This window comes from Plectropomus leopardus, chromosome 1 (assembly GCF_008729295.1).
Source record: "Plectropomus leopardus isolate mb chromosome 1, YSFRI_Pleo_2.0, whole genome shotgun sequence".
Classification (NCBI taxonomy): domain Eukaryota; kingdom Metazoa; phylum Chordata; class Actinopteri; order Perciformes; family Serranidae; genus Plectropomus; species Plectropomus leopardus.
The window spans coordinates 35,851,987-35,865,686 of record NC_056463.1 but is presented as its reverse complement, the minus strand read 5'-3'; the positions used below and the strand labels follow the sequence as shown (position 1 = coordinate 35,865,686).

Below are 13,700 nucleotides of genomic sequence, written 5' to 3'. Positions count from 1 at the left end.
GATCCATCTGATACAACACGCAGCATCCACATGTGACAACACACATACATTAGTCCCACCCCCCCACACACACACAAAAAAAAATCCCCCTCGCCTCAAGCACAGTTTAAATGTTCAACAAAAAAAGTGCTGGCAGAAGGTAACAATGTCTAAAAACTGCAATCATTCTCCTCTCTATTTTGTTAAATTAAATTATAATTTTCTTTTTTAAATGGCCACAAATATGTTAACAGTGCTCTATCCAAAATTACAAGTTATAACTAAAATAATAAAAAAGGGTTTGTAAGAGCGCTGATGTCACTGGCTATGGTCAGGTCACTGCTAGAAGAGCGTACAGACATGCTGATGAAAAGTTCACCAGCCAAACAAGGACACACTCACTCTCAGCCCAAGCATCCTACATCCATATGTTACACAGCTTAGCAGTTTGTGTTACAACTGGAGTTGTTTCCTCTTTTTATATTAATTAATTAATAAAGTATCCAAACAATACTGTAGAATGACAAAAATAATTATAATACTGAAACTGAATTTTCCATGTAGTATTTTCTAACAAACCTTTATACCAAATCTGTGCGCCTGATTCTCATTTACAAGTACAGCACATACAGTACATATTGTATGAACAGGCAGTGAAATGCTTATCCCACACATGTCTTCCTCTCTCTGTCAGCTTCACAAGTCAAATTTAAAGCTTCCTGCTTCTTTGTCATCATCAAACAGGCTTCACCTTTCCTCATGTCATTTCATAAATGATCCTTTCATACAGCTGTGTCCTGAGCTGAACTGGGTTATCTGCACTGAACTGAGTTGAACCGTGGTGTTTACAGTTCACAGCCCCGTCTCCTAGAAATTACGTTCAATTACTACTTATGTGAAACTGTAAATGCATTCTTGAGGGAAACATACATTGAAAGTTTTCTTTTACCATAATGAAGATATGGAGCTGATAAATGTACCTGGCAAGTCCCAAAAATGTTTTCATTTGTGTTCTGCCAAAACAGGCAACTGTGCCAAACACTATCCACACATAGGGACTAAAGCATTATTATTTTTTATATCAACTTAACTAAAATCACAATCTTTCCCTAACTTTACCCCAAGTATTATTGTTGCCTAAACCTGAGACAGGAGTCTAGAGGTTAAACTCAGGTTCTGGTGTCACAGTCCTGCACTTTGTATGTATGTTCAAAAAATATTCTGCGTGATAATGAGCCACTAATTTGCGCATAAGCCGCATACTTTGAAAGGGCGCAATTATATGACCAATACACAGTGAGGACTAAAGAAGGAAGAGGTCCTGACCGGTCCATTCAGGAGGTAAGTTGGGGTTTTGGATAGGACGAAAATCATCTTTCTTCTTTCTTTTCCTAAATTAAACACAGTAACTTTATGCTTACTATGTAACTTTAAGTAGGTAACATCATTCGTGGGGCGCAATTTCATAGGATATCACACTAATTGTTATGTTTGCATTTTCGTAGAATGTCTATCTATATCTATGAACGCAATTTAGTAATATACAAATATAATTTCTAGGAGACAGGGTTATTACATAACAATCATTTAAAGCACCTAATTACTGGAACTACATTTACTTACTGTGGTTGCATAATTGTTGGTTTAAATGCTTACATTTATGGTGACACCACTCATTAGTGACCAGTGTTGGGCAAATTTCTTTAAAAATGTCATAATTACTAATTTTATATTATTTAACAATAATAGTAGTCAATATGTTCGTTACTTTCAGAGAAATCCTACCCTCAACCAAAGTGCCTTTTTTTCATAATTTTTCTCCTTTGGTAACATTTTTGCAACTATAATTCTCTGTACTAGGTTATTTGTATGGTGTCCTCTAATCCTTCTCTCAAAACATGGGAAGAAAGCAATGAGCAACTTTAGAAATGGCTCTTAAATCTTTAGTAACAATGAAATTATCCCAAAATAAGCCCCTAAAAAGTGAAAAAAAAGCAAACAAAAACAAAAAAACATGAAGAAATAGTTCCTTAAAAATTAGAACTTGACATTTCCCTTGTTATTTGAGAATTTCCCAATTTTATTTATTTATTTATTTTGCAGGGCATTTTTTACCAACTTGCTCATTGCCCTTTTCCCCATGTTTTAAGAAATCAAACCAAATTGTTCAGTTTTCAAAGGTTTAAAAACTTGTCTAAACACTGCACAAACAACTGATGACAATCCAGGTTTCAAAGCGATAAAATGAAATTTGAGATTGTTGTCGTTCATTTTCTAAAGGAGGAAGATTTTATCTGGAGTCAGTTTGGGGCTGAAGACTGTTGTTCAGCTATGCTCAAGGTTCGCTTTCCCATAATGCAAAAATATACAGTATTTATAGGTAAGAATATATTTGAAGATAAGCTGGTGTGCTGATATGTATTTGCACATGAACATGAGTGAAGACTACTCTGTAATATACAGTATTTTGGGCATTGGAAATACAATCTCACAGCATTCAGTGCTGAAAACTACAGAGTACAATAATGCCACACAACTGTATCCAATGTCCAATGAACGTAATATATATGTGCAAACATATTTCAAGTCCATCGTTGATGTAAGTTTTGTTAAACCCAAATACATAAAAATATATTGTCTCTCATACTGTCTATCTTCATTATCTTAGTGTTTTATCTGTCTAGGTTTTGAGATTTTGCCTGAACTGTAATACAATGGAGGGCAGTTAGATATCTTTAACTTAGACAAATAAAACCTAAACTGTTTGCTTTTCTAGAGAGATTTTTTTTGTCATCTGGGTCATACAATCCTTTAAAGCCTAAATCCAAATGTAGTCTGGCCTATCTATGTAGTGTATTTTTTTTACATTATATGCTCATAAACCAGTGCAACTACATCATTAAAAAGCTTCACAATCCACAGCAGGCGATGGCTTTAAGAACCCTGAAGAGGCCTGACGTCCAATCCATTTTTAGATAAATATGTTTGCTCTACTTTCCTATCCCATCTCTCATTTGACCAATCACTCCACTTCCCCCAGTCTCTATCACTTCCTCTTTGTCCCTCCCTGTCCTCTTCTTCGCCTTCTACAAATTAAATAAGTTCCTCAGGACACAGTCTTATTGGCAACTATCTCTCTCACTTACACTCTCCCTATCATATAGTATGACCACAGCAACACCTAGTGGTTATTGTCCATACTCTACCACATATCAAAGTGCTTACAGTTTTTTTTGTTTTTTTTTCAATATTTTAGTAATCCATTGCCTTCACCAGAAAGAGACTGGGACAGGGAGAGAGACAATGCCAAAACTGGCTGGGCATGAATTCACAGTCGATGTGTAATTTAGAATTCCTGATGATTGCCTGAATGTGACAAGGGAGGGCCGACAACCCCCCCCCCCCCCCCCCCCCCCCCCCCCTGCACCCACCCACCCCATTGATCCTCTCCTTGTAAACAAGAAAATAAAACACATTTATTGCTCCATTTCTGATTCAACATTTTCTCTCTGGTTCTAGAAAATATATATGAATATATCTATACGCCTGGATTACTTCTTGTAACTTCTCGTACGGTTGTAACAAGGTAAATGACGTCACGATATAAACAAGAAAATACACGTACGACACACAGGAGAAAAAGCCCTGCCCTCGTTGGGTGACCAGCTGTCCTGCAGCAGAGCTCTACCAACCCCCCTCGCACACAATCGATCACATGTGCTCGCATTTGCCCACATGCATACACATGAATGCACGCACACACTACACAGAGAGAGAGAGGGGAAGGGGGCACTAGCACGGTTCAATGCCAACAGTATTTTTTTTAGAGACTCTTTTACATTAGGATGAACCAGAGAAGCCCTCTGGCTTGTTAGCTCCCCGTGCTAATACCAAAGCTTCAGTTCAGTGGGCTAATAAGTACAGTATGTTGCTGCTGAGACAGCCTGGGTTCAAATCCAGCTGGTCACATGGCACTCTGACCCCCCTCTCTCTTTCTCGCCCCCACAGGGCCTTCCTTTAGTCATAAGTCTCTCATCTAGGATTTGGGTTAGTTGGAGAAGAGGATGGGGAAGGGTATAAATTGACAAACAGAACCCAGTCTCTCTTTTTTTGCCTTTTTTTTTTAATCTTATCTGTTTTTCCTGCAAGTCTTTTCGTCCCTGGGTGAAGGTGTAGAGAAGACAAACATGCGTCCAACACACACTAGTTATAGTGGCCTGCTAGGAGCCTGTCAATATTCAGTATTTCACTTTTAATTGTCAGCATGAGTTAACATTATTAATGTTGTTATTATTATCATTATATTATATATCATTTACTCTAATGGTGTCTTTTAAACTTATTTTTTGTGTATGTTTTTTTCATTCCTCTTCTGTTATATTATAGCTTTCCCTACATAGTTAAGTGTTTGTGTATGTACTAGGCGGTTGGGTTGCACCACACCAACACCTGACTCCCTACTGGCTGACAAGTATCCTCTTCCTGCTTCTCCTCCAATCACAAGATGCGCGGTGCTGAGCGGTCGTTGGAGACGGTCTTGCGAAGGCGGACTCCTCTCCTGATGGTGGTTAACATGTCACCGGTCCCTTCTGCCCCCTCTGTCCCTGTGTCGGTGGGGCCAGTTGGCGGCAGGGTGGGGTCATCGGGGAGGGCTGGGAAAGGAAACTGCCCCTCTCCAAGGGCATGTGCGCTGGCAACCAACTCGCCAATCTTCTCTACTAGGCTGTGCCGATTGGCCGCGATCATCTGATCCTCCTCTGATCCGGGCCCTGAGCCTGTTACCATTGCAAGGCCTCCATGCTGCTGGGCGTAGACCTCTAAGGCCGCCCCTGATCCCCAGGCAGTGTTAGGCAGGCTGAGACGCTTCGGTGACGCCTTCACGTAATCAAGCGCTCCTTGTGCATCCTCGACACCGGTGAAGAAAACGCACTCCTCGCTGCCCACGCGTACGGGCACGCCACCTGAGTGCCCTCCACCTGCGTACCCACCAGATGCGCCAGGTGAATGCGAGTCTCCGGGAACAGTGGGTGTCTTGACAGGCACAATGGGTGGTCGGATGGGGATTGGCCCCGCATTGGACAGTGTGCGCCTCACGCCTGGTTTGGTAGATGGGGTTCGGCGGATTGTGGCAGTGCCTGGAGTACCTGATCCACCTCCAGTCCCGCCAGGTTGACCTGGTATCACATGACCCCCGGGACCAAGAACCCCACTGGGCAAGCCGGCTGTACTGGCTGGCCGCTTGGTCTGGATCATGCGCCGGTAGTTCTGGGCAATGTTAGAGTGGCGAGGAATGGTTGAGGACTTGTCGAAATCTGTCTGTCCATCAGGGCCTTCAGCATCACCGTTCACTGAGTAGCAATCATAATCTGAACCTAACGTGGGAGGGAAAGCGAAAAAAAAAAAAAAGTAATTGAGGAGACAATTGGCATCACAAAGGAAAAAGACAATGTGCTGTGGTTACATTCTTGGATTCACACAGGACTAGAAACTTCATTTGGGTAGAGTATTTGGATAAAGAAAGCCTGAAACTGACAGCAAGCATTAGGGTGCAGGAACAGATTTAATTTTATTTAATCTCATCTTTATGTAATTTAAATCATCTCCCAGCTGCTGTCAAGGAAACTGTCAGACCAGTCATATACTGTGCCAGCTGCTTGGATGATTAAATGGAAGATTCACCTTGTTTGATTTTGGTAACTAAAGACAGAGGTTCTAGGGAAAGAGATAAAGTCAAAATGGTGCACAGCTTGTAAATATTGATATTTCACTTCAAAAAAATTCATAATACCATTCCTTGACAAGTTGCCTGTCCTGAGTTTTTATAAAATATGAGATACTGAATGTATCTAGGAGAAATCTGATAATTGTTGGTGTTTTAGGAAGAATCCGAGTGAAAGTTGCAGTACCTAGAGAAGTAGTGATTTCATGTTTCCTCAGAAGCAAATGGATGATTCCATGAAAAAAATGCAACTTCCACTTGCCTTTTTTTTCTTAGTTTTTTGTGACCTTGCAAATGTATGACCTACAGCAGTCACTGACATAACAAACAGAGCCAGCCAATAGCAAAGGTATACTAAACAGCAAGCTCATAAATGTTAAATTGTATTTTAAAAGAATTAAACGTATGCTCTGTTGGTTGCAAAAACAGTTAAAGATCATAATTATTGCAAGATGAGATCAGTTTGATGAAATAGGGTACTTCATGTTTCAGAACAACTTTGATGCTCCATTCTATGATGACTGTGGGTCAGGAGGTAGAATAGTGAATGGTAAAAGGTGAATGTTTAACTGATGAGCAGTTGACACCTTGCAGCGCTTCAGCCACCGATGTATAAATGTGTCTGAATGGGGTGAATGTAGCAGGGAAAATGCTTTGAGTGGTCAGAAGACTAGATAGGCACTGTACAAATGCAACTCTATTTACTATCTACATTGTTGAGGTTCCTGAAGCACTAAATATCATTGTGTCACCGCTGGAAGAATATGCTAGAAGTGCGTTTACAATATCCCTACCAGATCAAAGTTCTATTGACACTTATAAAATGAAGGACCCATTACGTGATATATGATCTGAACATGCATTTTAGTACATCACAGACAGTATATCACAAAATGGATGGACTTACGTGACCTATAATTGCATGGCTTCCAATGAAAACTATCTGCACAACCATGATTAAAGCATTTAAGAAAAACCTTTGCATATTCATCTGCAAGCCGAGGTTGCGACAAATGCCTCTTCAAACAGCACTGTTAAGGAGATTTTGGTTTCAGATAGGACACAAGCCATGTTGTACTGGGTCAAAGTTCTGTGTTTGTTTGACCAGTCAGTCCATAACCCAACCACCTCCTAACATGTACATTGTCACGCTACATTGTTACTACATCACCTGACTTCATCCTTTGCTCCTTATATATGAGAGAGGACAGCTTGCATTACATAGTTCACCTGATCAAACTGTATAGTATACAGTAAGAATAAAGGGCATACAGTAAGAAAATATAAGTATGAAAAGTGAATGAAAACAGCCTGAAATGAAACTAGCTCAGTCTGAGTGTGTCAGACATTAAGCCCATGCAAAATATTTGAAGTTGTTTTCTGCAGCTTGGTCACTGCATTTCAGAATAAGTTCATCAGTGAGTGGGAGCTGGCCTGGCACAGGACATTTTATATCTAGAGGCTGTCATGTAATGTGGAGCAGGCGGATCCAAAGGCGGGGTACTGCAGGCAACTGGAACTCAAACAGATCTGTATTCCAGTTTGGAGCAGGGAAACAGAAAACAGAGCGTCACACGACTAACACAAGGATCCAACTAAGACATAACTGAAAACCAGGACTTAGTGTAAATACAAACTAGACTAACGAGTGGATAAAATGCAGGTGGAGAAAAAAGGCAGGTGAAGGGAATAAGGTGATGAGGCAAAAGAACATGCAGGGAGCTGATTGGCTGTGAGAAACTGAGGAGCAGGGAGGGACTAACTAGGCAGCTGAATTGCAGGTGTGACAGAAAAGAAAACAGGCTGGAAACAGGCAAAATGAGCAAGAACTAAGGACACAGGGAAACCACAAGGGACAGTGAGAACAGGTGAGAGGAAAGGTGAAACTAATTCCACCTTATCTGCTCATCTGTGCATGCAAGCCCTGACTCTCCCCTGACAATTGCTGCCTTCACATGCTCCTCAGAAATATCGTACTTCTCAGTTGCGCAGTCGTAATTATGACATATATGCATTGAAGTGTTCTGGTCAGAATAAAATCAATAAACATGGACGCTAGAAGTAAAGTAAAGCTGTTATTTGTGTGTTTTTTTGTTTCCACTTGTAATGATGACTTTGAAGGGCCTTTCATGTTCTTGTAAATAAGGTAATTACGATATTTCTGAGGAGCACATGAAGGCAGCAAATCATTGATTATATCATGATCATTTTCTCACTTACAACAGACATTACTATGAAACATGAATATATCTCTTTTTTCGGCCGTAAAAGCACAAAACCAGTAATTCGTGCATTTGACAAAGAGGAGACATTTGTTCTCATGTACACCTTTCATGGCTACATGACTTCCATAGCAATACAATGCACAACAGCTGACTCCATCTGTACCTCCCACGCTATATGTTCCGCTTGACTGACACTCTGGCTGGACTCTACTGCTGCCTTTAGAAATAAAGTGTTCCTTCAAAAGTGCTTTACCAATTTTGTGACTATGCAGGGAAGTAGAAGGCCAAAATGTTTCTGCGCTTTAGTGGATTAAGGTGGATAGGAGAATAAAGTTTCACCTTGTGAGGGGATTGTGTCTTCGGAGCAGGATGGGGTTGTGGTCTCTGTGCTGTAGCCACTGGAGTACTGCAGGGAGTCTCTGCTGCTCTTCTGCTGCTCCATACTCAGTCCTCGGGTCAGCACCATGGCCAGGTCACTGGCTGCTGGAGAGACCTCCTCTCCATGCTGAGGACATACATTGAGAGGCCACATTGGAATAATTTTGATTCAGCCAGTTTTTTAAAAACTTAATTCAAACTAAACAGAATTATCCCAGTCCTTTTACTAATGAAAAGTGGGATAATAATTTAAGAATCGGGTTATCACTACAAACATAAATGTACTACTAATTCAAACTACTACTACTACTAAAACACATATAAATAACATGATTATACTATGCACTGTAATAATAATAAGTCTACTTCAAATAAAACCTCTGCCAAGTCTTGCTTATGACTGTCTAGTCATTCAACACATACTCGTGTTTCACCCTTTTTTTATTATATATGAATATGATATATTTAGTTAGAATATTTATTTATGATTAAATTGAAGTTCTATCTATTGCAATGACATAGTATAATGCTTCTCAGCTGGACCAGAAGAAACCTGTTGCTCCAAAACCAAGAGAGAAGCCAAGACTGAATATATTTAAAATCAGCTTCAATTATTATTTCTGTAGTTGATATGTCTCTAGATTTTTACAACATTTTTTTGGTCAACATGCTGCTCCTCAAATGAAAACAAAGTAGTGAAACAGTTTTTCCAGCATAAAATGTACCACCAACTCTTGACTGGACGGGCTTATGTACACCCTATCATTTAGGGTGTACTGTGACAGTTGAGGAGTCCAGGGCATGGTCATAATGTCTGCAACCATTAGTTGCCTGTTTACAAGTCCTTCTCATGTTGACACCAATTAGCTGGATGTTAACATAGGGTTAGTGCAGTTAATTAGTATGCAATCATTAAAATTATTAAATCATTAAAAGTTCTGTTAGTGGTCTAACATGTGCTTGCATGTATGTGTTGAGGTAATCTTAATGCATGTGCAATTACACTGCTAATTGGGCTCATAGTGGGTCACACTCTGAGGAAGGCAAGTGCACTACTAATACGTGTTGCTGCACTGTTACATTGCATACTAAACACACACACACACACACACACACACACACACACACACATTCATATATATATAACTTAGTACATATGGCAGATCAGCCTGAGCAAGTCATCGGCTTATCAAACTTACTGTACATTAATTGGAGGAAGTACTGCTACCACATCGGATTGACCAGAATGACTAGCATGGCTTACTATGGCTTTCCTCTCTCTACATACACTTTTACACATTTGCAAAAATTGCTTCACACACAACTAACCTAATCTATTTTTTTTTGGTTTGTCCTACTGTTACTTCACTTTATCTCCAGCCTGTTTGTCAGCACCGTCCAGTGTTACCTTGGCAGCGATGGTGGCCGGGGTCATTCTTGGTCTTTGTGCATCATCAAGGTGTGATGGGCCGGCATATCCCTGGGAGCTTGGTGACATCTCGTTCTCCCTCAGTCTATCGAGAGGTTCCTTTCTCCTCTGAACTGCTGCTGCAGCCACCGGCTGCTCATACTGACCTGCTTTGGACCAATCCTGAGGAGGTGAGTTAAATGATTAAACAGGAAGTAGCAGGGAGGGTTAGCAGGAGAGACTTGTCCGCTATCCAGCAGTTTGAAGCCCTTCATCTGAGTGCAGAAAGAGAGGGCCTTTTTGGGCAGATGTGTTTGGGTGCTTGGAGGAGTGTATGTGGGTGAGTGTATGTGGGCAGGGGCCTTTTTGAGCATTTGATTGTGTTTATGTTGATGAGTTTGATTGGTCAGCTCTCCACACCTGGTTAGTTTTGGCCAATCTCCAGTCAGTAGATTGCAAAACTAGAGAGTGGGATAGGGGACGCCAAAATAATGTGCATGCACACACAGCATATGGGGATCAATACTTCAAGCAGCAAAGCAATGTGGTTATAAATGAGTTAATTGGGTGATGAAAATTAAAAGAAAAAAAGCCCCATGCGTTAACTGAAACGTCTCAAACTGAAACTGAAGAAAACGGTGCAACTGAAGAAATGGCAGCGAATGGAGAACAAACCTTCCAGATAGGAACCTTTGATGTGGGAGAAGAGGAGCTGGATCCAGGGGGGCAGTTATAGGGTGGGGACGCAGGAACAGGAAGAATGACAGAGAGAGGCCTGGTGGAGCCAGAGTGAGAGAGAGCAGGGCGGAAGGTAGCGAAGGATGTGCCAAACTGCGGGATGAGAGACATAGTCACGTCATCAGAGACAAAGACTGAAACAGAGACTAAGAGAGAAATAGAGACAGCCGGCTGTGGAGGAGGATCACTGGGCCCAACACATGAGAATAAGAACACATGTATCCACACTGATGAGTCCACAGTGTGAAACAGAAGAGCAGGAGCAGATTAGCAGTAGATTTTACAAAAGGAAGAGCCATGAAAACACAATTAGTCACTGCTCTCTATGCATCTTAATGACTAGAAGAAGTAAGTCAGCGAAGCTTTGAAATCCTACATTTCACAGCTACTTTATATATGTGTGTTAGAAAGGTCATGGGATGTGTTAAAGCAGTATGCATTAATAATCAGATGAAAAAAGCATATCCTTGTTTCTGATGTGTTGATATAAGACTGTCTGTATCACAGCAATATTAAGTACTGGTGTAGCCAAAGTGTAGAAGACAGTCTTGGATGGTCCCTATAGAAAAGCTTAGGGTTGCTGCTCAGAAGTGTGGAATGCAAAAATATGTATTTTTTCTTATTACTTGTAGTGCTGTTTATCAGTCGAGATTGCTTTGTTTTGAGTTGTGAGCAGAGTGGTGGAGACATCGGCTGTAGAGATGTTTGCCTTCTCTCCCATATAATGGAACTAGATGGCATGGCTTGTGGTGCTCAAAGCGCCAAAAAGATACATTTGAAAGACTCACTCACTGTCCCTTTTCAGAAATCATGAATCATGATTACTCAAGATAATCCACAGATGTTGTACAAATGTTCATGTATCATTTTCTTTTTAACAAACTGCACCAGCCAACAGTATCACCGCACAGAAAGAACAACCTGTTCTCATTCGGAACCCATAAAATAGCTCCCCCTTGACAGCGCTTTTGGCTAAAAGATACTTTTCCTATGTGCATGAAACACTGTTGGATGAGGTCAAGTGGGAACTTGGCCATATAGAGCCAGTGTTTTTATCCACCAGCAGATGGCAAGATGGCACCTGCTGCATGCCCATGAAATGCGGCAGGATGGCGTCAGGTTGAAACGCTGCCGGTAACAACGTAATATAAGAAGTGCAAAGGCACCTTCAGGCTGGTAGGAGGGCTGGTAGATGGGCCCTACACACCCCTGACTTTCATGCAGGAGTTTGGTGTTCGCCTCCTGTCTGAATATGATGGGGGTTTTTTTCTACCCCTTATTGTACCACCATACTTACTGTGCCTTCTTCCCCTTATCCTAACCCTTTTGCCTAACCATCTGTGGCAGCATGTGCGTTTGTTGACATTCTGGCATAATTTTCCATGTGCTCATGTTGTCTAAACATAACCACGTGCCATCCCACCATGTCAATCTGTTGACATCAACAGCAGCATCCCGCAACGTAGACAGCAACATCCCGCAAAGTAAAAGGAAGATGTAGAAGGATACCTAAAACGTAATACATTAACGTAGAAGTCGACTGCAAAGTGGCAATATGTGATGAGTACAGGGATGAGAACATGTTGGAAGGAACCAACTGTGATACAGTGGTAGGTGTAGTGTGTCCAAAAAAAAATAGTTCCTTCATGAAACTGCTCACAACGAGGTCTGTGGATTAACTTGAGTAACCGGGTCATAATATCTAGAAAGAGACATTGCTGTTGAGTTTTAAATGTGTTTTTTTGGCACTTTGAGCACCACAAGCTGAGTAACAAGCTCATTACTGCCCCCCGAGGCCAGAATATGAATCAACTGCAACTGCAGTTAGCGAGGCTTGCTGTCCAATTGAGTGTTTTTCCTCATCAGAAACAAGGGGCAGCAATGAGACGATTCCATATTGAAATCTGTGCTTTAGTATTTTTATTTTAACTGAGAAGCAATGGGACTGTTTACTAGTAGTGGTGCTGGGAATGAAACCAGCGATGCTTATGATACTGTTGCTGTGAATCAAGGTACAAGGAGTCAAGTGCAGTGAAGTGGTAGAACTTTACGAAAAAACCCAAGATATAACCAACAAGTTTAATATGCAGAAGAAGACAGAAGGTTGTGTGATTGTTTTTGCAAAAGTTGCGCAAGATGTGGATATTGTGCACGCAATCCATCTTGACAATGCTTGTTACTCAAATCGGAGATGTATCACAAACGTACTGCCTTCAGATGGTCATAAAGGCTGTTAATCAACTGAAAGAGAAGGCAGTCATATGTGCAAGCTGTTGCCGATGACAAATGCTGCTTAAAATCCGACATGAATATTTACTTTGCCTGACGAGCATCATTGGCATTGTATTTATGTTGCAAACAGATGTGCGTACTGGTCAGAGCATGTATAATGAAAGAAAAAGTGACAAGCTCTCTAACATAAATAAAATGAATCTGTGATTTTGGAGAGGTTTATGTAAGTTTGTCTACACTAACTGAAGAGGTGAAAACATCACAGAATACAAGTAATCCAGCATACTTAGCTGTTGATCTGAGTTGGTGAGTGGAGGAAGATGCAAATGGATGCAAATCTTAAAACCAAAATTGTAATTGTCACTGAATTGTCAGTGACATTCTGTGCCTCTCCTATCATCCTAGCAGGCCACCAAAATACACGGATATGCAAAACATAAGTGAGGAAATTGTTCCCTTTGTACTAAGGATAACACCACTTTGGATTGTCTGCAAAAATTCACCCTTTGAGTTTAATTCCTGCAATAACATGCTGTTTACCTAGAATACATGGGAATACATTTATTCAACAAAAAAACTCAGGTCTAAGTTGCTTTTTTACATATTGTTCCCTCGTAGGTTGATGGTGTTTGTTTTCATGTTGGTTGATATTGTACCACCAAAAAGCATTCTCTGCTGGAGAGCCCATTGAGCCCCTGGAGAGCTACTACTGTCTGTTCATGCAGGTTTCCCTGAATATCCAGGTGTCAAAGTCTCCCATTGTTTTCAGAAATCCATTAAACTCCTAAAATGAAACTCCCACACCTTTGTTAAATGTAACTCATCATTTCAAACAGCATGTGTCTCATAATTCTGGTCTATAATGACTTTATACCACCACAGTCATCACAGCTCTAGTTCCATTTGACCAGAGATGAGTGTTTGGGTTTGTTCATCACTGCCACCAGAAAGCATTATTGGAGAAATGAAAATATTTCAGTTAAAAAAGGTAATTATTTTTTTTCAGTGTTTTAATGGATTT

At 40.8% G+C, this 13,700-nt stretch overlaps 1 protein-coding gene across 8 annotated transcripts in view; it reads right to left on the bottom strand.

Moving 5' to 3' along the window:
- Positions 1–3,467: 3,467 nt before the first annotated feature.
- Positions 3,468–13,700, bottom strand: part of mtss1lb (MTSS I-BAR domain containing 2b) — an 87,648-nt gene continuing 77,415 nt past the window's right edge. For 5 of the 8 annotated variants that reach the window (XM_042484439.1, XM_042484446.1, XM_042484472.1 and 2 more), the window contains 3 exons: positions 9,710–9,892; positions 8,263–8,428; positions 3,468–5,351 (listed from right to left, as the gene is read on the bottom strand). In XM_042484439.1, coding sequence (XP_042340373.1) covers positions 4,477–5,351; positions 8,263–8,428; positions 9,710–9,892 — 1,224 coding nt within the window. In that variant the 3' untranslated portion in view covers positions 3,468–4,476. Of the gene's footprint in view, positions 5,352–8,262; positions 8,429–9,709; positions 9,893–10,384; positions 10,541–13,700 lie in introns of all 8 variants that reach the window. The other 3 variants (XM_042484467.1, XM_042484479.1, XM_042484487.1) reach the window with 1 other exon arrangement.